This window comes from Anas acuta, chromosome 9, assembly GCF_963932015.1.
Source record: "Anas acuta chromosome 9, bAnaAcu1.1, whole genome shotgun sequence".
NCBI lineage: Eukaryota > Metazoa > Chordata > Aves > Anseriformes > Anatidae > Anas > Anas acuta.
This window is the reverse complement of record NC_088987.1, coordinates 12,880,195-12,904,831: the sequence shown is the minus strand read 5'-3', so window position 1 is coordinate 12,904,831 and position 24,637 is coordinate 12,880,195. Positions and strand designations below refer to the sequence as shown.

The window sequence follows — 24,637 nt, the reverse complement described above, 5'->3', positions numbered from 1 at the left end:
CTGTCAGCTCGATAGTTCAGCCATCAGCAACAGCCATTCTATTCAGTTTCACCCGAAGAAAAAGTGTGTTTTCATTCATTGCTATTTGTGACATATTAAAAAAACAAAGCATGATACTCATGTGAGCAATACAAAGGAAAGAGATAGGATTTTCTCATCTTGAATTGCCTACCGATTCTTTCAGGTTATATTTGATAGTCACTTCTTGTGCCTTCACAGGCTTATCTTTTTATCAGTGCGAGAGATTCCTTGTACCAGTTAAGTCACCAGATAAAGGGAAATTCTTGCACAGATAAAGCATACATTGAATAAATCTAGCAAATAAAAAAAACACTTTGGAAAAATACTGCTTTTGCAGGTAGTTTCATCTATCCCCAAATTTTAAAAGTACATATGATCATTTAAATGCTACTTTGCTCTCAGAGTCTATGAGAAAACCTGTACAGCATACAGCTGTCACAGGTATAACCAGAGAAGCAGGCTCAGCTCGGCTTCTGGTATGTCAGCTGCCCAACTTCAGCAGATCTGAAGAGAGATTTCAAAGACCTAGTTAAAGATCAAGCAGTAGCATCGCTGCAAGTATTTTCTTGGTTCCTTTAGCAAAGAAAGCATTAAAATTTTAAGATGCTGTAACCTAATCCAACCACCTTAGAACCAGGGTGCACAATGTAATTATTATCAGTAAAATAAAAAACCACAATTGGATATCAAATTCATCTCATTTCTTTCTAAGTTCTCCTTTTACTTCTGAATGGAGGAGAGTAAGTTTTTATAAGTAACAGATTTTTATTGTTTGTGCGTGCATTCTGAATTGACTTACATATTCAGATTTGTACAAACAGCCTGGATTTCAAGATCTTTCAAAAATGAAAAACACATAGCAAGCCAAATACCATTTGCCTACCACAGAAGTTAGCATGGGGAAAGCAAGGAGATGCCCGAAAGGCCTAGGACCATACACTAAGAGATACACAAAAAAAAGGTGGTTTCTATTTCTGTAGGAACATAGTTGAAATAAATAACAGACAACACACATGTATAAATACAATCCTAAAGCAACAGTATGACAACAGGGTGTACAGCAGTCAGACATAGCGTATTGTCAAGCTAGCCAGCACTTTGTCTTAATAAATACTAAGGCAAAGAAGATATTTGAAGTAGTGTGACAGGTCTAGGATTTCTCCAGGAACAGCCTGCTATTCGGACAGGTACAATTGACTGCATTTGTAAAGGCCAGATGAGGATATTGCAGTCAGCACAACTTGGAAACAGAGAAACAGAACTATAGCATCCTGCAGCTTTAGTAATGCACTCTGTGTGACTCTTCTCAGGAATTTCCTTTAAGATCCTGATTAGCTATTTGATAACACCTTTCCATTTTGAGTACAAACTGCTACTACCCATTAAATACAGACCTTTTTAATTCCACTAGAAACCATACCTCTGAAGTTTTTTCTGCTAGACTGTATTAGCTCACCTTAAGAAGTCACACAGAACTATCAAAAATACCTTACAAAGGTTAAAAAGACATTCGTGCTTGCTTTGCCAACAAGAACAGTTCCCGCATAGGAGAAAATTAGGTTAGCTTAATCCTACCTCTCTCTGTTCAAAATATTCACATTAATTATCGTCTTTCTTTTTACAGATTTTGAGCAAGTTGAACACGAGCCTGCAGTATGCTTAACAGCAAGGGCGGCTAACAGCATCTATGCAGCATTAGCAGAAGCACAGTCAGTAGTATCAAGGGAAACTATGACTCCACTCTGCTTGGCACTTCCATTGCTGCATCTGGAATACTGCATTCAATTTTGGGTGCCCCAACATGAGAAAGATGTTGATAACCCGGAGCAAGTTCCACAGAGAGCCATTAATACGGTGAGGGGGCTGGAAGCTTACTCCTTGAGGGAAGATGATGACACTGGTCTTGTTTTAGTTTTGAGAAATAGGTTCAGCAGAACCTAGAAGTAGCCTTCTAGTACTTCCAGAACAACAGGGACACAAGCATGCTGCATGATGAACAAATATTAGGAAAAAGAAATAAATTGGAAGAGAGGTTTCAATCAGAAATAAGCAAACACTTTTCCCCGTTTTTCCCCTCCATGATAGTCCGGCATCAGAACAGCTTGCCCTGAGAGGTTTTAGAGTCTCCATCTTTAGAGATTTTCAAGACTCCACTGGATGAAATCCTTAGCAATCTAGTCTCATCAGTGAGCCTGAATCATTCTATGATTCCAAGATGATTAGACAGTTTCATTCCACTGTGTCATGGCCTGACATTTAGCTGACTAGTATATAATTTCAGCTGTTTTCTTACCTTACATCCTCTTCGACTTTCTTAGAAGGCAGTAAGCCAGATACTCTCTTGTTTAAGTGTGGGAAAACCACAGATGAGCCACCATTACTCACTAAACAGAGATCTGTTAGCCTAACTGTAACAGTAAGACAATCTAAGTAATGTTTCACCTCCTAAGCCAAAACCTTTATTTTGAGACAAGGCTCATTTTGGTTTTTGTTTGTTTTATGAGGGGGGGCTGTTTTTTTCTTGCAGCTTCTAAGATCAAATTATTGTGGTTACTTTTAAATCAGAGAAATTAACAAGTGTCTGCTATTCACCTTGAGTTCAAATTATCAAAATATTGAAACGCATGTGAAAGAATTAAAGAACACATCACAAAACCGTCTCCTTAGCAATACACTATTCAATTAGGTCAAAGGAGACTTCTACCAGTGATTCAAGTTTCACCACGTATTTCTCAAACGCAAACTGTCCCACCTACAGATGGCACTACAGATCACGGCAAACAGCTTTACAGACCACGCTTTCCTGTGGAGACAATTCTCTCACTACCACTAGCGTTAAGCAATTCGGCTTCAGATTGTTTGCTGCTTTGCCAGCACAGACCTGCACTCAGAATTTAATGCTCGTAAGGAAATTGTATGCACCCCTGAACCTTCTCTAAGTGAAACGATATACATCTTTCCCTAGTCATTAGTACTGAAAGGATTAACATTCCCTCCCTGCTCATCACTGTCTTGAATCTCTCTCCTTTTTTTTTTTTTTTTTTGCTTCATTATCTTTTTGTATTGGAAAGTAAAAGAAATAAAGTTGTCAAATATGGTTCCAGGAAATATAAAGGATGATAAGGAAAACAGATTGCCGTGAACAGGAAAACCGCAAACTGTAGTTCTAACTTTCACTAATACAGTATCTATGGGAACTACAAAATCCACTCTTCTGATCCAGAAGGAGTAAAGCAAAAACAACTCTGTCTTCCATTCAAAGTCCTCAGGCAACCTAAGCTTGCATACCACTACTCTATGTATATATACAAGCACACATTGCTAAAAAGTCATTTCCAGAGTCAGCTGCATAGAAAGAGTTCTTGTAATACAACCCGTAATCACTTCAGGGAAGCATTATATTGCCACTCTCAAGCAACGTTTGCATACACCAGTGTCAGCTGGATGAAAACTCATTTGGTCCAGAGTAACCACAGCAAAGACATATCATTAAGGCAAAAGAAACATGATTTAAGGTATTGCATCCACAGCTAACAATTTGCAAGCAAGAAAAAAGACTGTCCCGTTCTCATCACTTACAGTCCTACCAGCCTGGCATGAAGTACAACAAAGCTAAAATAATGTCCAAGTGCATCTGGAATGCTGATCTCATTATAACTGGTTAATGGACTAATACTGAATTGGGCAGCAGCCTTGCACATCTAAAAAGTTTCTGTTCGAAAACAAGCTAGCTATGAACGAAGTGAGATACACTAACCTTAAGTTCCCCCGATCTCTAGTTTCAGCAAACAAAAGTCATTAGAGTTTGCACGTGCTGTACCAGTACTGCAGTATCATTACACCCTTGAGTTGATTAAAAACAAATATTAAAAAAATGAAGTACCTCAGAAAGAAGTGTTCCTGAAACCAAAATGCATCAAGTTTTACAGAATAAAAACATTAACCGTCATGTACTACACACAGCAAGCATGCAGAACAGACTGTCGATAAATGATTTCTCATTTGCTTGTTTGATTGCTTTGGTGGTGTTTTTTTTTTTTGTTGTTGTTTTTCTTCTAATTTATAAAATATTGAGTGAAAGGTACTGAAAAGAAAGCAGTCAGTAAAAAAGACTGGCAATATGTACATGACTACATGTTTACTGTAATAATTATATACATTTTTGAAAGCTAAACAAAGACATACACAAAAAAGAAATGAAACGAATGCTGCACTACCACACTTCAAATTGGTCCGTCTATCCAACTGTAATGCATAAAAACTGCATTCCTCAAGCAGTATTCTAACTAATGAAATATGAGACAAACTTTACTGTAGGTGCCAGACTGAGAAAAGCCTAGTTTCAGTTCTACATAAACTAGCATCAATACCAATGTACGTAACTAAGCTTTTAAATAGTCAAAGTATATGTAAGACCTCCCTCATACATTGAAGGTCAAACAACTGCTGGACTTTCACATGATACTTGAGACAAAAAGTCTCAAGGAAGACAGGTGGCTTTGTCACAAATGTCCAAATCTGGGCCACTTATAAGAATAACAAAGTAATCCACGCTGTATCAGGTTCTCAGGTTCTGTTGGTGTAACACTATATACCAGACCACCAGACTGTACAGGAAAAACAGTTGCTTCATCTAGCAAATAGCTCAGCAGGCCATATACTAACATCTATGGTAAGACTTCCCGAATTAGGCCGTTCTTCCTTTCAACACACTCGTCACTTTGCCACAACAGCACATCTGTTGTCATCAGTGCTGTGTCATGGACAAGTCCTTTTATTACTGGCAGCCTACTACCACATGAGGACAAAATCCGGAGACGCCGACTTGGTAACTAACTTACACATTTACATGCTTCCCTATGGAATATTTAGAAAGGTACGGGGTCAAGAATACCCTTTAGCTGATAAATTAGTCTTTCTTCTTGGGGACTTCCTGGTGGCGAAGCAAGCGAACTTCTAGTGAATTAACTTCCCAGTTTCAGAGCAGGGTGAGTAATCACAAAGCCTGAATTTAATAACGTGCTCTTCTACACATCTCCATTTCTTTTTCAAGCTTCAGATCTTCCTCATCAGTCTCTAAGTACTTACTGAACTTTTCTGTATTTTTTGCAACACAGTACCTTGATTTAGATGATACTTCCAGCAAAGCTTTATGTAGATCAAGTAGAACAGAAAGGTTTTATACCACAAGCCTATACTGATGTGTCTTTTCGTGTATTAACATGACATGGCAGACTCCCTTCAAGATTCACAACCAGCCCAGACCTTTTCCAAGAAACCACTCCTTAAATATTCAACCTCTATGGGTGCTACACAACTAGAACCCAAGTGCAGGACTTGAGCCAGCTGAACTGGGGCCTACCCATTAATTACTTAAGCTGCTCAAAAGTTCTCTGTAGTATTTGCTTCCAAAGCAGCCACACACCATTCTCTTCCCATTTATAATTTTATCAGGATATTTTCACTGATGGCTCAAACTAGGATGCACCCCTGCGGAATTTCATCAGATAAATAATCTCAAAATATAGCCTGTTAAACCATACCAGTAGTGTACCAAAGTCAGAACTGAGCACATTTAGTATTTCTTCCTACCAGGAGAATTAATACCAGGTTAGGAAGGAGAAGTGTGACAAAACTGTTTGCAACAAGCACACTGACTATATCTGGCTCTGTTACATACAATCATAGAGTTTTCTGAGTTAGAAGGAACCCACAAGTACCATCCAGTTCAACACCCGGCTCCACATAGCACCACCCAAATTCAGACCCTATGTCTAAGGGCGTTGTCCAAATACTTGAACTCCAGCAAGCTCAGTGCCGTGACCACTGCACTGGGGAGACTGTTTCAGTGCCTGACCACCCTCTCTGTGAAAAACATTTTCCTGACACCCAGCCTGAGCTGCCCCTGTCCCAAGTTTCAAGCCATTCCCTTAAATCCTACTGCTTGCCACCAGAAAAAAAAACAAAAACAAAAACAGGGCCTACCCATCTACTCCCCATTGTGAAGAATGTGTAGGCCATGATGAGGTCTACCCTCTGTCTCCTCTTCTCTAGGCTTAAGAGACCAACTGATTTCAGCTGCTCATCATACATCTTGCCCTCTAGACCCTTCACCATCTTTGCAGTCCTCCTTTATAAACTCTAATAGTTCTCTTATGCTGTGGTGCCCCAAACTGCATATCGTACTTGAGGCAAGGCAGCAGCAGCGCAGAGCAGGACAATCCCTTCTCTCAACCAGCTAGCAATGCTGCTCTTGATGCACCCCAGGGTACAGTTGACCCTCCTGGCTGCCAGGGCACACTGTTGACTCATATTCGATTTGTTCACTAATATACACTAATGTGCCTTTCCCTGCTCAATTTTCTTATCACTCACTAGTGAGAATTGATTTCATCTAATTTCCCAGAAAAGCCCTTCTATAAAAAACACAGCTGTATAAACAGCAGAAGCTTTCTTACAAAGAGAAAAGTTCTTATCAAAAAGTTATGGCTTTCAATTTTCCAAATTATTCATGAAGTTACGACTGATGAGCAGTTGATATGGATGGGTGTATGCATACTAAACCTGTCAAGTTCCTAACTGAGAGTGTAAATCCAATTCAATGGTCACTTAATGGTACGTTTAATAAACAAGTTTCTGACAAAGCAAAATGCATGCATCTGTTATCAAACATTCCAAAGGTTACATTCTCTAGGACTACTTAACTTCATACTGTAAGTATTTTATAAAATGAAGGAAATGCAGGGAAGTTGAGTTAATAGCCTCAACAAGAAGACTAGAACAGATAAAACAGATAACATACCTCTACACTTGGGCTAAGGCTGCTTGGCAGTGTTTCTGATGTCACTGTTGTGCTTGGAAGGCTGGAGAAGTCCCAGGTGTTCACAGGCTGTATTGGTTCAGATGGTTGAGAGTGATCGATGCATTTTGGATTGTCCAGTAAGGTCACTTCATAAAATTCTTGAATATCTAAAGATGTGGGAAAAAAACAGCGAAGATGGTAACTATGGAGCCTATGATATTCTGAGCATGACGTTTTCATCCCGCAAAACAAATTAAATACCTACTACTTTATCTGTGTATTACAGATGAAGCTGTATCACCACGACCACTTGACCTTTCCCCCAGGGCACACAACTCACTCTATGCCCCATACCTCAGCGCTTGTGTGTTCCCACTCACTTCAGGCTTCTGCCACCTGTAGAACTGTTACTGGCAGCGTGAGCTGCAGCAGAACAGCAGAAGCATTCGGAATAACTGCAGTGGAATAGAAGAGATTTCTGTTCATGGTATACATAACTTCCAATAACGTAACCTTTGGTTGTCTGATATCTCCTGTTCAAGGGCAATATTAGAAGGTCTTTTCTGTGGTACGTATTTTAATTAAACAAGCACAGAAATACAAGTATACTGATGGAATCAGCAACAAGTTAAGAGAAGTTAAGAAAAATAAGATTGAAAAATAAGATTGATCAAGATACGCTGAAAAAGCAGGTGATGACTCAAGCAACAGAAATAGGATTAAACAGTATGAATTACAAATCATATTAATGAACTAATAGCTTTTTCTACAACCCTAAGGGCTCAACTGGAAACTTCTGGGGAAAAAGAATCTGGCTGCACTAGTTTATTGTTTTTATTTTCTACTGACATCCTATCCACTAAAGCAATCTAAAAAAGCATCAAGGGTGATACGTAAGCATACAAAACTTGATAGTGCAACTACAAGTTCTCATTAAAATCACTCAAAAAATATAAATCTGAGAAGGTATAGGATAAGGGAGGGACAGATAAACAAAGAATGTTTTTATGAAGCTTTTAGGCTCCTCTTGGAAGTAAAAAAAATGCTAAACAGCAGTTATAACTAATGTTTTTAATTACACCAGCTTTACAGAAGACAAACATTTCAGACAAAGCTAGCCCAAGAAGTAAATAGGATCCAGCCATCAATAGAGAGGGTTCTAATCTGCAAAATTTTGTAGCTTTTCAGCAGCTGTCCAGAGACGGTAACAGAGGCACAGTAACTAATTCCTTTATAGATGGAGTTGCACCACAATAGAAACACCACACAAATGAGAGACATCTTACTGTTGGTAGTACTCCAGACTTAGACTTTGCTACAGAAATTGTACTCCCACTCTTTAGAAGTCCAGAAAACTGCAGTTTCTCAACTTCCATTTCCGTCTTTCCTCTGAGCAAGAGTCAAATTCCTATCAACTGCTTACATTAATTTTTAAAGTTACACTTGCTCTTAGTGCTGCTGATTGGAAGAAACAGTAAGGGTTGCAGAAGACGTTAGGTGACCTAGATACACAGGAGCAAACCAGCCTAAGAGATACAAATTGCCTTTAAACCTTTCACATTAGCTCCCACGGCTGCAAATTTGTCTTGTAGCTGCATTAACATTAATACATCAATCACGCATACCAAGTTTTTCCCCCCCCTATAGACAGTACTTTGTATATTAAAATAGGCAATGTTTTAGGTTGATCTTGCAGCTGCAAGCCACAGCAACCAGGACGTGAAGATTATTACATTATTTATGGGAAGGGCTTATTTGTGCAAGTGTTTTACATCAGAAATCTAGGGCATCTATCCTCAGTTCTGGTACTTTTAAGTCTCCCTGCCAGCGGAGGTAGCCATTTTTTCATACTGCACAATGCCGTGTTTCAAAAGCACGTTATTTCCCACGCCATCTCCACTCCTCCATTTATGAAGGACACAACAGCAGAGTCGCTATTGAAAGGTGTCAGACATATACACACTACTTAATATTGGGATTAGTTTCTGTTTATCCTGAACTTGCTCAAAAGCCAAAAAAAAGTTCCTATGAACTTGATGCCTACACATTTAAAAAAAAAAAAAGGAAACATTAATTTACATTTTTACTATTCAGAATGCGAACATTAAGCCAAGCAGTCTGTGCACCTTCAATACATTCAAGTACACAAGAAATGAGTGATGGATGCTTACATTTTTGTGAAGCCAGAAAGAGCAACCTTAAAAAGGGTTTTCCTTCTAGTCTACTGCTATGTGTCAGCTTACAAAAATATTTTATCATGTGAGCATGATTAAAACATCTGATGAACTCTTATTAATCTGAAGATGCATTTTTATTTAGCATATGAAAAGTTCTGACATTTTCCCAGTTCTTGTAGATAGCGGGTAGTAAAACACGTTTTTTACGTTACATTCATGGTTAATTCATTCTTCAAGTTGTGTGCATTTTTCATGTCTATCAGACTGAGGCGCAAACTAAGTTAAAGAAAAAAATTCCCATCAGAGACCACAGAACAGTTGAACAAAGCAGTTTCTAACTAGAAGAGGAACATTAGAACAGCTAGCTGACATTTAAAAATAGCAGCCAACAGGGAAAATCCCAGAATGGCTGAGGCTGAAAGGACCTAAATGACCACCTGGTTCCAACCTCTTGCTATGGGCAAGGACATCTCCCACCAGCCCAGGCTGCCCAACTCCCATCCAGCCTGGCCTTGAGCACCTACAGTGATAGGGCACCCACAGCCAGGGTGAGCCCACAGCCTCAGCACCCTCTGAGGGAAGAATTTCTTCCTCCTGGAGTCATGTCCACATGTAAAAGCACAGTAAGCCAAACTAGCAACGTTTAATGACACCGAGAGCAGAAGTCAATACACAAAGAAAGTAACAGAACACCAATTCTAAAAGGAATTTTTTAAGACAAGAAAGAGAAAACGATTTTTTGTTAATTTATCAGTCCCGTAAGAAGGTAAGCAGTTGAAACAAACAATCCTCTCAGTTTGCAAGCAGATTTTTTCCCCCTTCTCCTATTCTCCCCTCATCTTAGTTTCTTTCTTTGGCCAGGCTCCTATTCACCAGTAACATGATACACCAGAAGCTAAAACTGCTCACTCTTACAAAAAAATTGTAATCTATCAAAATTAAAACCCAAATCAATTTTGCAAGTGGATTCCAGATTCACTAAAAACCATAACAGTGATTAGAAAGGCAGGAGAAATGCCGAAGCAAATCAATTCTTAGAGCCCCTCCTACACTAAGTAAGGTCAATGGCACTTGAGAAGTCCATGTCAATTCGGTCTAGAGGCTCTGTCTCTGAGGACAAGGATTGCAATCAGCAACACGATCCCACTCCTTCAGACAGATTTCTTCCCTGCTCTTCAGAAATCAGACAGAAGGCTTCTGCTTGTCTGATGCTTTTTGCAATATATGCAATAGGAAGTAGACTTTCTTGAAAGTATTTAGAAGAGTTCAGCCAGAGAGGACCCACAAAGATCACCAAGCCCAACTGCCCGACCACTTGCACGCTAACCAGAAGTTAAAGCATATTATCGAGGGCATTACCCAAACACCTCGAACACTTTGGGATCACTTACGATAGACGTGCATTCTAAAAACCTCATTGTGAAGCAAAGGCCTGTGCATATCCCTTTCCTGCAGGGATGGATGATTTTACTACAGTCACTTAATAAAAAAAGCTGAACAAAGTTATTCTCTGCTTTCACCTCTGCATGAACTGTTACTCTGCAAGTCAAAGATGGGATACATACAACTGTATTTTCTTTAGGGAAAGGTGACACCCCATAAAGAAGGTGTTGGCATCGCTTCTAACAGGCCACAGGCCTCGTGTTAAGCTACTTACCAGGCCCCTGGACTCGTCTTGGCCTGCCTACAGCTTTGATTTAGTTTGTCTAGCTCTAACAGCAGTTATCTAAAGATCAGGTTACTTAATTATTTTGTGTAGATTTCACTTAGCTTCAGACAATTCTATGGTGTAGCATCTATTATATATAGGGAGAGAATACACACAGCTAACACATATATTATATATTTAAATTTGCATACAGATACACATAATATAATCAATATCATATATAAATATATGTGAAACCAATAGGTATTATATCACAGAAGTGTCCGAAGCGAAGTAAAAGCTGTACATACAACATACAGAAGTACACACACAACTTATGTATATATTTTATATATATATATATTTTTATATATATATATATATAAATATAAGCACACGTGCATGTGTGTTTGTGTTACTAGCAAATAGCAGTAAGAAGCAGTTATCCTACAGGCAGTTGGTTACCTATGGCCCTAGAATAAAAAAGCAGCAGACACATGGGATGATAGCGCACACCTTGAAAATACAGGCACAGGATGACACCAGAGGCTCCAGGGCTATAAGCAAGTCACCAACTGGTCAACAGAAAGCAACACTGAGAACTGGGCAAAAAAGTCTGGGGGACAACAGAATAAAGATGTCAAACACCACACACAAAGAAAATAATTCAAACATAGAACTGCAAAATAATGAATAAATAAAGTGTGGAGTACATTAGCAAACAGAAGCAACGTCAAGATGACAACAGCAAGGAGGAAGAAGCCATGATCACACATCTCCCAGGGAAGGGTTTGCAGCACCAGTCTCCCATTCCCTGCTCTGTCCCCCCAGCATTCAGTGCCGCAGCTGAAGCCAGCTGCCTTAAGGCAGTGGGAACGTGAGCGGCACTGCAGGAAGGGGCAGGTACAAGAAAGCTTGTGAATATTAACAGCATGTAATACCAAGTATGCTGATAGCACTGTGACTAATAATAGCTTTCTGATTAGGCTGTTATGACTTCAGGCTAGCATTCTTGGCTTCGCCTTTAAGGTGCATTTCCTTGTGCCCATATGGAGATAGCGTGCAATGATTTGTTGGGAACTGAAGCAACCCAGTCTGCAGCTTGAATGCAACCAACTGGCAAAGTGCTCACACTAGAAAAAAACAAAGTAAGCAGTACAGGTAGTGCAGCACCTAGCCTTACTCAAATAAAACTAACATCACAAATCATATCCCAGATCAGTAAACTGTCTGAACGTCTCAAAATGAAGCCATATATAACACTGGATTGCAGTAAGATTTAATCCCTATACACTTGACGCCAGCCCCGTATCTCTGAGAACTCAGTGCTCAAGCTCCTGCAGCAGACGAGATCTTTTCCAGTCACCTTTACAATTTTCTCCATGAGCCCTTTAAGGAAACTTTGGCAGTGATGTTAGCTTTTGGGATAAGTAAGTTGTCATAAAAAGTTCAAAAAGGATAAACAGTTTGCTGCTCTTCTTTTGATGGAAATTTGAAATTGTACTGAAAATACAGTGCAATTACACTGAAATTACAGTGAAACAGCCAGAACACAGTAAAATCAATAGTATACCTCATACCTCCTTTAACAGTTACAGGGAATAGCAAGCATATGTAATTGCAAGTTACGTGCCTGCAGACAACGCTTCACACTCACCAGCATCGGCCAGAGCAAGGACCAGAAAGGAATTGAGATGATTGCAGTATCTCAGTATTAACTATACAGGCATGGGAATCACAAGTAACATATGCAAAACCAATCCAGTAATAAATCTTCAAAAATTACCCCTTAAAAGGTTTTTTTTTAAAAAAAAAAAAAAAAAAAAAAAAAAAAAAAAAGCTCTCAAGCCCCTTATGCTCTGAATCTGCTTGTATTTCAGTTGAGTTTCAGGAAATCCTGCAGGGTACAGCATTTGCAACCTGTAAAGTCTCTGTTTTGCACCCATAAAAGTCATATGCTCTCTCTGGAAAGGGACTGGGCACTGCTTTCAGAGAACGGTTGTAACATGAAGCAAATGCTAAAGTACACAATTATAGTGGCTTACAGTTTAAAGTCAGTTTCGTTTTCAGACTTGGCTAAGTATGTTACAGACAGTCACAAAAGACAGTTGATAGGAGCTTTTGGCTTTCTAACAAGTATTAAGCAACTCCCTGGATTATTTATTTTTTTTTTTTTTAACATGTCATTCTTCAGGTTCTATTTTAAAATCCTGGTATTGAACCTTTAATGTTACGGTATCAAGGGAATAGCTAAAATTTCACTGGCATTTACTACTTAAAAGGAAGAAAAAACTAAAAACTTTTTAAATTAAAAATAGTCATTTGATGAGCACAGTAATCGACTGTTTTTAGGGTTTGCATTTTTACACTTTAAGCATCTTGGCCATTTGTGGGTTATAGGTGGTGTTACTTAAATAAACGCCAGGAAATTCCAGACAAGCTTAACATTTCATGGACTAAAACAAGGACGTTTACTGCAACAGACTGCACTGGACAGCACGCAGGTAGGAGAGCCAACTGTTGCCCTTATGCCATACACTACAAAGTTATAAGCTTACCATGACACACACAAGTTAATGCACCAAGTAGAGATGCCAATAATTGCACCCTCATTTAGAGATTTTCTGTTTTAATGTATTTAACATCTTTGCACACAAACAAAGAATTTAGCAAGTGTATCTTTGTTTTCGTTTGGCACATTTTTAAGAAACTGGATTCCTCTTTTGCATTCTAATCCACTAACCCAGAACAATCTTTTGGAGATGTTGTGGTGATCCCTTCCTGCTATCTCCCTGCCCACTAGATATAATTAAATTTCTCCTGAGGGCAAGGAGGACCAGAGAAGGATCAGGAAAAACAGCAAGGGGGCAACAAAAGAGCTGCACGCGACTGCTTCCATGGATGACACACAGGAAAAAGAATTTGCTTCAATCATTACAAAAACTTTGAGAGTGAATTAAGCTATATAGGTAATATAAGTAAGCATTCATGAGCCACTTTCAGCCCTCTTCAAATAATAACAACAAAAGTATTTCAAAATCCAATGCATCTAACAGTAAAAGAAACTTCTTTAGTGTAGCTCAAAATTCATTCCCAATTTGTAATTTGTTTCCAAAGGCTATCCTATTCCAGAGAGATGGGTCAGTATACCCTCAATCTTCCACATTCCCGAAAGGGGGGAAAAAAAAGTTGTACTGATTTTTCTCAGAATACTTCAGTGAAAACCGACAAGTTTAAGAAAGCTTCTTAAAGTCGCTTCACTGGATCTTGTCCATAATGCTCACTGTGATCAAAACGTATCTATAAAAATACATGAATTCAACAAACATGGTAATATTCCTCAAATATACTTGTAAGTTCAAAAGATTTGCCATCTGCAGATTTCTTGAGCCACTGAGAGGCTCTATATTTAGGACCCATCAATGGCTTTCTCTTCTGCAAACACGTTCAGCTTCCTGTTCCTTAAATTTCTGCACTCAAAGCAAGCCCTGGAGAAAGCAGTCTACTCAGTGTCAAAAACCCTGAATTTCTTGGGTTTAGCCCCACCCAATGAACTGCTTCATTTGATGCCCCTTAGTTCTTGTCTAATGCCAGTTACGATGCATCTTTAATTACCCTTCTACATGCTGCTCAGTTTTAGGCTGGAGTATTCTAAAACTTACTTTCTCTGACATTCTCTGTGCAGGAGCCTCCTCCTACCTCATCACTAAGTTGTTCCTCCTCCAACTTTTTCTATTTCTCCTCCGACCTTTTGAGACCACAGGAAAGGAAGAGACCAAAAAAACATAACCTGTATGAGAGACCTGGGCACAACTAGGTTTTTTGCAGTTGTCATAATAATCAGCACCGTTTTATTCTTAAGTGCTTTCCTAAATGTTCCTACCATTCAGCTGGCTTGGACTGCTACTGAACACCAAGCTGACACGTTCACGGAACTCCTCACAATGTCAACACCCATTCCAGGTGGGCGATGCTCAACTCAGAGCAATACCTTGCAGCCTTATGTTAATAGTCAGAGTTCCTACGAGATCATACTGCTTGGAAATCAAGTCCTTACAGTTCGAAATAGACATTTTAATAATGAGCTCCTCAGCCTAAGTCTCACAGAAGCAGCATAAAAGCGTAAGAGGCTTGAAGTGAAACCTGTTTTCAAAGTTAGTGGGTTTCAGCTATGGTTAATTCTGCACTGATACTGGTGAGGTACTGCCTTTCCAGCAGACATCCAGCAGGCAAAGAAACCAACTTCAGCCAACGTCAAAGAAGTCAAAAAACCACCAGGTATATTTGCATCAACATACTGACTTTACAGCACGTAGCATTTTAATACCAACATTGTTCAGAGGAACGCCTCCGACTGCAACCACGCGTCCTCAGGCTTGCAAGTGATCAAGGAGCTTATGAATTCTTTCACAGGTTGACTTATTTCAGCTTAGTATTTCACCTGTAGATCCATCTACGTGAACAACTCTTTTGTCATCTCTCATACATCTGCCTCTTATCAAAGATATTCATCCAACTACAGCAGATGCAAAAGCCTGACTTTTCCCAATACACATAGCTTCATAAACAAGCCTGCTAACAGCTTGGTTATCTACAGGCTGTCTGGAAGGATGTGCCACCCCTTTATAAATTACACGGGTCTCAATTTCTAGGAGAGGGGAGGAAAGAAAGAGTCTTTCTTACTTAGGGCTTCCTGCTGCTAAAGCAGCTGAAGCAGCTAAAACTTAAGACTTAAAACTTCTAGAAAGGAAAACAAAGGTCAACATGTTATTTCAGTTCAGAGCAATCTGAGATGTATGGCTTCTGCCAAGTCCTTAGCAGCCCTATATAATAGATACACAAAAAGTAAGTAAGGAAGGCAAGAAGAGTCTACCAATGCTTCAAGATTTCCATTTTTCAATTGTAAAGCTGTTCCTACTAACTCTAAGCAAGTCACTATCCTGTGTTACTCTACATGCTGTATCAAGCTAAGAAAATCAATTTAATGCAAATAAACTTGAATGCAAGACCTGAAAAGTGAATGATTAGCAATCAACAAGAAAATACAAATGTGAAGAGAAGCTCCGTATTCATTTGCCAAGCCAACAGAGCCAACTAAGTATTCTCTTTGTGCATTCATCCTTCAGCCCCACCCCCAGGAGAAAGCAATGTTTGTATTCATAGTATGGAAAGGGAAAACCAGCCTCATGAGGAACCCTGCTGCAGGGTTGGTTGGTTTGTTTATTTTTAAACAGAAGTTGATTACTGCTGTGCACCATCAAGGTGTCTTGAAAAATCCAAGTTGCACTGCAACATTCCCAGCACGCACATCGGGTTGGGTTCTGTTCTGCTGCATCCTTTGCCACAAGCTGCAGCACCCAATTTACCCTCCTCAACCCTTCTACTTGTTTCGGTGACTGTGTCCAAGGCTTTAAGCCTTCTTTCTGTGTACACAACTTCTAGCTCTCTGAGAAATATTATTTTCCACTTCTGACACAGATACACCTTCATTTGCACTCAGCTGAAACTGCTCTCATCTAACCTCAGATCTAGTTGCTTACTCTCATTTGTCTGGCTGCTTTTTACAGCAGAGACACGTTAAACTCTTTGCCAGCCTGTCCACTTCTATTTTCCAAAAGGTTCATTCACATTTTCCTCTCTTCTCACTGATTGCTTCTTCAGCCTATTTTCAGATGGTCTCTTTCCAATTTTCCTTCAGAATCCCACAGGGTCTTGCCCTCTATGTTCAGACTTAACAGTAAAAACTTACTGAATTTAAAACTGTCATCACACAGTTCAAAGTTGGCAAAACCACCTCCTGCTGTCCAAACTCTTTTCCATTTAATATTACCTCCTGCACACTTAGTCATCAACTGAAGTCAGAAATTACATTTTATGTGTGTGTATATATATATATATGTGTGTGTGTGTGTGTGTGTGTATGTATGTATGTATATGTATACATATATGAACTCCCAGTTATCCACCCTCTCCAAATAACTCAACTGCAGTTCCAAACTATTAGCAGCCAATATAACAATGTACCTTTTTCTTAAGATAATATATTTACTACTGTCAGGTAACAGAAACCTGACAGCAGCACAAGTGCTACTCGTAAGCATTAATTGTAGGGTCTCCCCTAAATAGTGCCAGTACAGGACTGAGAAGGATTCTTTCCAAAGGAATGAAGTTTGGAGGAGGGGAAACAAAAAAAAAACAAACAAACAAAAAAAAAGAAACACCACACCATTTTTGGGGTAAGTTCCCACTCAAACATCTGTACTTCCATACAGGTGCACAGCCCTCTGCTTGAAAGAGACAGCACAGCACTTTTTTGGGGTGTTTTTTTCCCTCTTTTGTTAACTGTGAGCTGGTAGACTTTAATTATCTGGCACTGGTGGCACCACACACTACCATCTCCACCAGAAGTAATACTTGCACACTTCCTGCAGCCAAATTCTAAAACAAGATTCTGAAAATGGGACTTAAACCTGCAATACTTCTACAATTTCTCCGTAAGTTTTCCTTATTGCATCTCTGTCCTGGACTGACTACCGTTGCAACTTGAAACCAAAATAACTCAGCTTTTTTGAGGACATGGCTGCATGACTAAATCCCTGTAAAAGCTTTACCAAAGAGCTCCACAGCTTCTCTTAATTTAGAGAAGGAACACGAAGTTAAGAAGGTTATCCTAGTGTCAGCCCTACACCTCCTGCAGTCCCCTCACATTCCTCCAAATTTGGCCTAGTTAGAATTCAGGAAACCATCTGTGCAAGGAGACAACTCGGCCACTGTTAGAGTTCAGTTTCTTTGAAGATTCATTCCACCTGCATCAAAGCAAACACCATCTCTCAAAACACAGGCCACGAGATGCACAGGATAAACCTCAGAGTAACTAGGCACACGGCATTCCAGCTGCAGAGCTGATCGAGATGTTCTGCCCTCACTGCTGGGATCAGCATGGAAGCAAGCGTAAGATTAAAAGCAAATACTTTCTCTTGCACTTTCCCCTTTCCTCTTCATTGCTCCCAAGCACTGAAGCAAATCCTGAGGGAGAACCAGAGCAAAGGTGGGTACTTTGCAGCGTGACAGCAGGCAGGCATCAAAACTAGGAAAGAGAGGTGTAGGAACACAGGAGGAAAGAACTACAAACCACACAGCAGGTAAACTTTTCCAGAAGCTGGAAACCACAACTATTATTCCAAAGTTCAGCTTTCTTTTCATGGATAAACAGCAGATTTATTGACAGAGTTTTCTTGTAAATAACTCCTTTTAATGGCAGCACTGTAAATAGAGCAATGCTGTAATTGACAAATTTCAGCTCCTGAAAACTGAACACAGCCACTAGAACCACAAGGGTACTCTCACCACAATGCTGTTTGCCTGCACACCAGCAACTCCTCAACTTACAGCAGCCTTACGTCCTATTTTAGACCACCAAAAGCAGCTCCTAACGCCATTGCACTGTCACAAACATGCACAAATATGCGGCACAGAAAGCACTTAAAACCATCAAAAGAACAGGAATACAGCAAGCATATGCCTACATGACGACCCCAGAACCTGCCACACTACCAAGTTGTGTTACATGCATACAAACAAAACGATAGGTAGTTCTTTAAAAAGGAGGAGCAGCGAGCATCTGTTTCCTTCATCACTGCATTCCTTTAACAGGGTGACATAAAGTTCTTCCAACAATCTGGGACATTCTTAAGGAGCAACAAACTACATGGCAGTAGCACACTCACAGCTGAATTAACGCTCCAGACAGCAGGACACTAAGTTAACTGTCAGTCTTATCCTCCTTCCATCCAGATAATGCAAAATACATGAAAATAATCAAGTAATTAACTACCTTGGAAGACAACTCTATGTCAAATCCAGCTGAAACAGACGAACCTTTGCACAAGTTTCAGGAATAGGACTACGCTAAGCCTACTCACAGAGGATCCTTAGGAAACCCAGCTGAAAAGCAGACAAACACCTTACAGCTGCGAGAATTGTACTGATGAATGTTGTGGTCTCAAAAAAAGAGCAATGTTTTGTTAGAGAAGTTACAGTCTGGGGGTGGGAGGGAGGGGTGTCACAAAAACACAGCACGGATAAGATTTCAAGCTAAAAATACCCTATTTAGCAACTACAATTTCAATGGCATGCAACATAACAGAAGATGTAATTCTCTCAGAATTTTCATCTAATAAAAAAGCAATACTCACTGTCTCACCAGATCCTTGACTAAGTGTCAAGAATTTCTGGACTGATAATATACATACTAGTCAGCTAAGTCTGAACAAATTTGTACGAGTGCCTCAGTTGCCATTTAAAAAAAAATAAAATCCAGTAGTCCACAAGGTAGCCTTCCTCCCTCAAGTTAAGTAAAGAGCAGTCTTACAAAACGACACATACCCATGACTAAAATTCTCTCAGGCCTGAGCAGATCTGAGAGGTTAACTGTGTCATCATGCCATATGTTCTATTAACTAACGATATCATTGAAATAAAAGCTGATATCAAAGTTTTCCCAGGAGTTTGGCATAAAGCTTCTGCTTTAATTGCATTTGACTTTAATTTAGCTATCAAGTACAGAAAGTACTTCCACACCAGCTAATTGAAAGGGAGCTAAAAGAGCAAGAACGTCTACGGGGATGCTCAGAGAGATGGGGTCACCTGCCATCTGCTGGGCATTTGGTCAGTCCACTCCAAAGGGTCCCGACTTTGAGGAGCGCTGACCCCACTACAGCCTAAAATCTAGGGCTGTTGCCTTAACTCACTTCAGAAAGTGAATGTGGACAGAGCTGAGAAAGCTACCAACAGCTTTATATTTCTATAAGTTTCGGCTCCAGTCAGACTGCTGATAAACTTGAACTGTTTGCCTTAATGTGACCAGCAGTTTCACACAAACTCCAGAGAAAAGACTTATTTCTCTGGTGTGTGAAAACATTTACAGCACTTTTAATATATTCTCTCCAATTCACAATGCTCATTAATCCAGACAACAGCTAAAAACTTAATCACTGGAAGGAGGAGAAAGGTGTTTCTTGGTTCAGTGACGATTACAGAAACTGCTACTTTTTTCTTCAAAGTTTCCCATGCCAGATATTTATTGTAAGCAATGGTCAGCACACAAGCAGCATACCTTCATACACATCTTCAGACAAAGGACTCCAAGTTAAAGAAATGAGGCCAGTCACACATACAAAATTCACCGCATTCAGCCTCCACCAGTCAAATTTGCCATTCTAAAAGTCTTCAGATGTGCAGCTATAAAAAATTGTTAAAATAAGATAGAACAGGTAAGAAAGAATACAAGTCAGACAGCACGGCCAACTCCACTGCCAGAGTACACAGAGACTATTTTAAAGTTCTTTTTTCCTGAAACCTGTGCAAATGGAGTTAGCTATTGTGAGAGAAATGAATATTTCTGAAAGTAGTAAACTACTTTTGTTTATAGCTACAACTAGTAATATTTTTAATTTCAGAAGACTATTTTCCATATGGTCAGTCAGCTGCAGTACTCAACCGATCAAAAACAAACAGGCTTGGATTACACAAAACGATTCTGTTTATAAACACAAGTCTGCTTCACAAGTGCCTCCCTTAGAAGCATTAGCCTTCCACATGCAAGCGTTCCTCCTCTTCTCATTTCAAAAATATGAAAACATCTTATCTGTGCCTGTACAAGTACCTGTATCTTCTTTAAAAGGTTCCAAAAAAAACATATCTGCAGAAGCATTACCCCTTTATTTTAAGAATAGTGCCAAATTCTTTACTAAAGTGAAATTAAATCATATCCCACCTCTCCTTAGGTGGGTATCTTTCTTTGGTCATTTAATAAATTGACTCACCGTACCAATTATCAGTGTATCAATAACAAGCTATTTTTAGCTACAACCAGGAAATCATATGATAGAAGAGATGCTACACAATACTCAGACCATAAAATAGGAAATTTACTTAAAACCAGCACTCTTTCTCCAAGAATTAGACATCATTACACTTGGCTGGTGGAACCAAGTAGAATGGGAATACCACGTTATAGAACACAGAAAAATCAAAGACAGGCTTTTTCACTGATTGTTTTAAGGATGTCACTAACATCTGGTTACCAATTTTGTTATTTCACTTAGATAATACACTGATGCAATAATGTCAATTTTGTAACACAGGTTGTTCACACTGGTTAGTCACCATCCTAACTCAAATCATTTTAAAGCCTAATTTTATATTTAAGAAGTAGGCCAAGTGTGTACGATTGCTGAACTAAAATCTGTTGGAAGAATTAAAGGAAAGGATAATGTGGAAAAAAAACAAATGTGAGAATACCATGTATTCTTCAGCATCCAAATTGAAATTCACAAAAAAAAAAATAATTCATCCATGTGAATCTAAATAGACAAAATATTAAGTATTCCTGAAGAAAAAGCTACAGATTTCCCCCGCTATAAAAATACAGACATATTCCTGTGCATAAAATCATGTGTATTTTTTGCTTGAAAGAACATTATTTGATTGCCAAGTTAAAAATCACACTAAAAAAGATGCATGAAGTTGACAGCAGATCCTGACTGCAGCCTTCACAAACATTCTCACCTATCATGGACAGGCGGGTCTTGGATGTAGTGCAGCAACTTGGCAGAAAAAGCAAAAAAAAAAATAAGTAGATGGAAGTCATTTTGTTCGTCTGGCTTTGTTTTTTCTTGTATTTTTTTTCCTTTGGTGGTTTACTTTTTTTTTTTTTTTTTTTACTATTAAAAAGAGCAGAAACTAGAAACGGCATGCTTTCTAGAAAATGTATCTATTTCAGAAATAAATTCATAGCTGAGCTTGGATCCTTCTGTCAGAGCAGCATCGGATATTTAAGTTAGGGATGCACCCCAACTCCTTTAAAAGTCACACTTCAAGAAATCAGGTACGAGTTAATTAAAAATGCAGTATTTCAGATAAGTCTAACCTGCAATACAACTTTAACCAGACTGCTCCCAGATCTTCATGGGAAGAGGATAAGCAGGAACAAACTTCAGGGCTTTGTAATCGACACAGCTGTCCTCCACACAGCACCTTTTCCAAGGTGTCGCTCCCCTTCTGCGTGACTCTATGCAGTAGTCATGCCATACAAAGATGCTTCCAGAAAGCCAATAGTCACAGACAGCCTGCCCTGAACAAGAACTCCTCTGACATATTTCCAAAGAAAGAAGCAGGTTAAAAGAAAAAGATTAAAGCGGACAGCACAAACTGCTTGGAAGGTACCAGACTTCTGTGCTATGACCTTTCAGAGAACCAACCGTACAGTTAAGCAGTAAATGCAAAGTTAATGCAAGGCATCCAAGAAGCATGACACCTAAAGCGTGTGCAGAGATCAACTGAACTGGGCAAAACCTCGTATCGTATGGCTGCAGCGTAACGTCAGACAAGATCAGCAAACAGGCCATACAGCCCACCCAGGCATCGACACATCCCTGTTTCCTCCTCTTGCAGGAGAAAGGCAGCAGAGACAAGGCAGCCTCCTGATTAAGGAAAACTGCTACTAGGTGCAGAGTCATTAAGACAATCAAGTTCTTTAAGCGGACATTAGAAGACACCGTGTCTTGCAGGTTACAATACCAAAGGCTAATTCCATGCCACAGACAGGTACATCATTGAGTATTAATGAGGGACAATCAACAGTGAAATTTCCTAGGTGAAAATAAAAATCGTAACTGCAGTACGTTAAATTTCTGATACTTCAACATTCTGATCCACTGATGAGCAAATCTTGTTCACACATATCCCACAGAGATGTGCAACTTTTCATTAGGGAGCTGCTTGGCATCAGCTGAGTACTGCAGAGAAACACACAGAGCTCCGGCAACTGACCTACTGAAACTGACCTACTTTCAGAACTGCCTTTCCTGAACTTTTCCCATCAGTTCAGTCTTTGGAAAACCCACCTGAAGATGAAATAAATGCCCCAGAAGAAAACATGCTGCTTGCAGCAGTGCATGTTTCTGTTGTGCCTGCCCTCAGGTTTACACCACTATAAAGATTCCAAGAAGCCACAGCACTACCGCACTTCTAGGACATGCTACACACACTGTAACCCAGGTAAGTGCCAAGTAACTAAGGAAACCTATATGATCTACAATGTTTATTATTAATACAACTCACATGCAAGTTACTTTGTTAAAAGGGAAGGACTCAGAACTTCAACAAGAAAGTAACTCTTGAGGGTAAACTAACAAATCCTTTACTCCTTAGCTGCTATAAAAATAGCGACAACCAATTAAGAAGACACCTCACCAGCTCCCTGTAGAAGTTTCAAAATCATGCCAGCATTCTGCAAGCTATATTAATGCTCAGGTGTTTGTTTTTTTCTTCTCCTCCTAACAGGTGTGCATGAAATTCAAAACTTGATATAAGTACTTCCACAAGATCTACATGAAAACTTTCAAGGAAAAAGCATTGAAAATACTTTAAACTAAGAATTAGCAGCAATGTTTTCACTCCAGTATGCAACTGGAAAAAAAAGATCACTGTAGCCTTCCCGAACATGGGTTTCTTCTCATTTAGTTTAACTTCACATTTGAAACATACTATTTGCAAGCTTTTTGAAGTCATTCAGCACGAAGATTTGCCTGAATTCTGCTTTAGAATGAAACCGCTCTGACTCGTTTGCTAGCCTGTTACGTACACACCCACAACAAAAACACACTCCTTGGAAATTGTCTGAATCGATACAAATACACATGAGAAAGGAGCCTACATGAAGCAGTTCACAATAACACGCTCCAGAGGGAAAAAACTGCAGCACACACCAGCGTTAAGCCACCCGGGGCCAGCCGAGGAACTCCTAAGAAGTAAGTTACCTAAAACAAGTGTGCTGCTGATTGGCAATAGCACGTGTTACTCCGCCAAACAAAAACACGCACTGAACGCACGAGGTTCCTCGCGTAATGCCGCAGCAATCCTTCCCCCCGGTCACCGCCAGTGACAGCCGGGGCAGCCCGCTCGCAGCCCGCCGCGGGGCGAGCCCAGCCCTTACCGATCAGAGCCTGGAAGAGGTTGCTCTGGAAGATGTTGATGACCCGCTCGATGGAGTTCCGCAGCTGCCTGTCCTCCGCCTGGCTCAGCTTGGAGCGGTACTCCTCCAGCAGGCGCAGCGCTCGTTGGGTATCTGCAAGCGGACAGCGGGCACAGCGCTGAGCACGGGGGTGCGGGTGGGACCCCGGGGGATGCCCCCACACCCCTCACACCCCACACACACCCACACGCACGCGGCAGGGACGCGGAGCTCGGGGCCGCCCCCACCCCACCGCGCTTTGTCCGGTCCCGGGGCCGGTCCCGGGGCAGCCGAGGAGCCCGGCGCGGCTCTCACCTTGCTTCCTGACGGGCATGGCGCCGCGCTGCCCCGCGGCTCCGCCTCACACGCTCGGAGCCCGGCGGGGCTCCGTGTGAGGAGGGGAGGGGGGGGGCGGCACGGCTCCCCCTGCAGGCCGGGCCCTGAGGGGGGAGCGGCACCGGCGGAGCGGGCACGGCGCCGGGCGGGCACGGCAGCGAGCCGGCTGCTCCGGCCGGAGAGCGGCTCCGCTCGGGGCTCCCCGCCGCGGCGGCGCCTCCTCGGTGAGGAGCAGCACGGAGCGAGCCGAGCCGAGCCGGGCCGGTGCCACCGGGGCAGGGCAGGCGCCGGCCGCTCCCGCTCGCCCCGCTCGGGAATTCCAAACTTTCCAGGCAAAATGGCGGCCGGGAGCCCGGGGGGGGGGGGGAGGCGGGAGGGCGGGGGGGGGGGGGAAGCGCGGCCCCCCCCCCCCCGCCACGTGACCGGGCCCGGCGGCCGCCCAATCAGCGCGCGGCTCGGCGCGGGGCCGGTACCTTGCTGGGCGGGGGGGGAGGAGGCAAGGTGAGCGCGCCCCGCCCCGCCCCGCCCCGCCTCGCGCCGCTCCCTCAGGGGCTGAGGGGACGCCCCCAGCAGGGGGCTGAGGGGGGATTGGGGTGACCCTAAAGGGGGCACGGAGGCTGAGGGGGGGTCCGAACAGG

At 41.1% G+C, this 24,637-nt stretch overlaps 1 protein-coding gene across 15 annotated transcripts in view; it reads right to left on the bottom strand.

Moving 5' to 3' along the window:
- Nucleotides 1-24,359, bottom strand: part of DLG1 (discs large MAGUK scaffold protein 1) — a 149,677-nt gene extending 125,318 nt beyond the window's left edge. For 13 of the 15 annotated variants that reach the window (XM_068692867.1, XM_068692869.1, XM_068692871.1 and 10 more), the window contains exons 1-3: nucleotides 23,979-24,358; nucleotides 23,646-23,777; nucleotides 6,824-6,990 (exon numbers count right to left, since the gene is read on the bottom strand). In XM_068692867.1, coding sequence (XP_068548968.1) covers nucleotides 6,824-6,990; nucleotides 23,646-23,777; nucleotides 23,979-23,997 — 318 coding nt within the window. In that variant the 5' untranslated portion in view covers nucleotides 23,998-24,358. Of the gene's footprint in view, nucleotides 1-6,823; nucleotides 6,991-23,645; nucleotides 23,778-23,978 lie in introns of all 15 variants that reach the window. The other 2 variants (XM_068692873.1, XM_068692874.1) reach the window with 1 other exon arrangement.
- Between the last annotated feature and the right edge of the window lie 278 nt (nucleotides 24,360-24,637).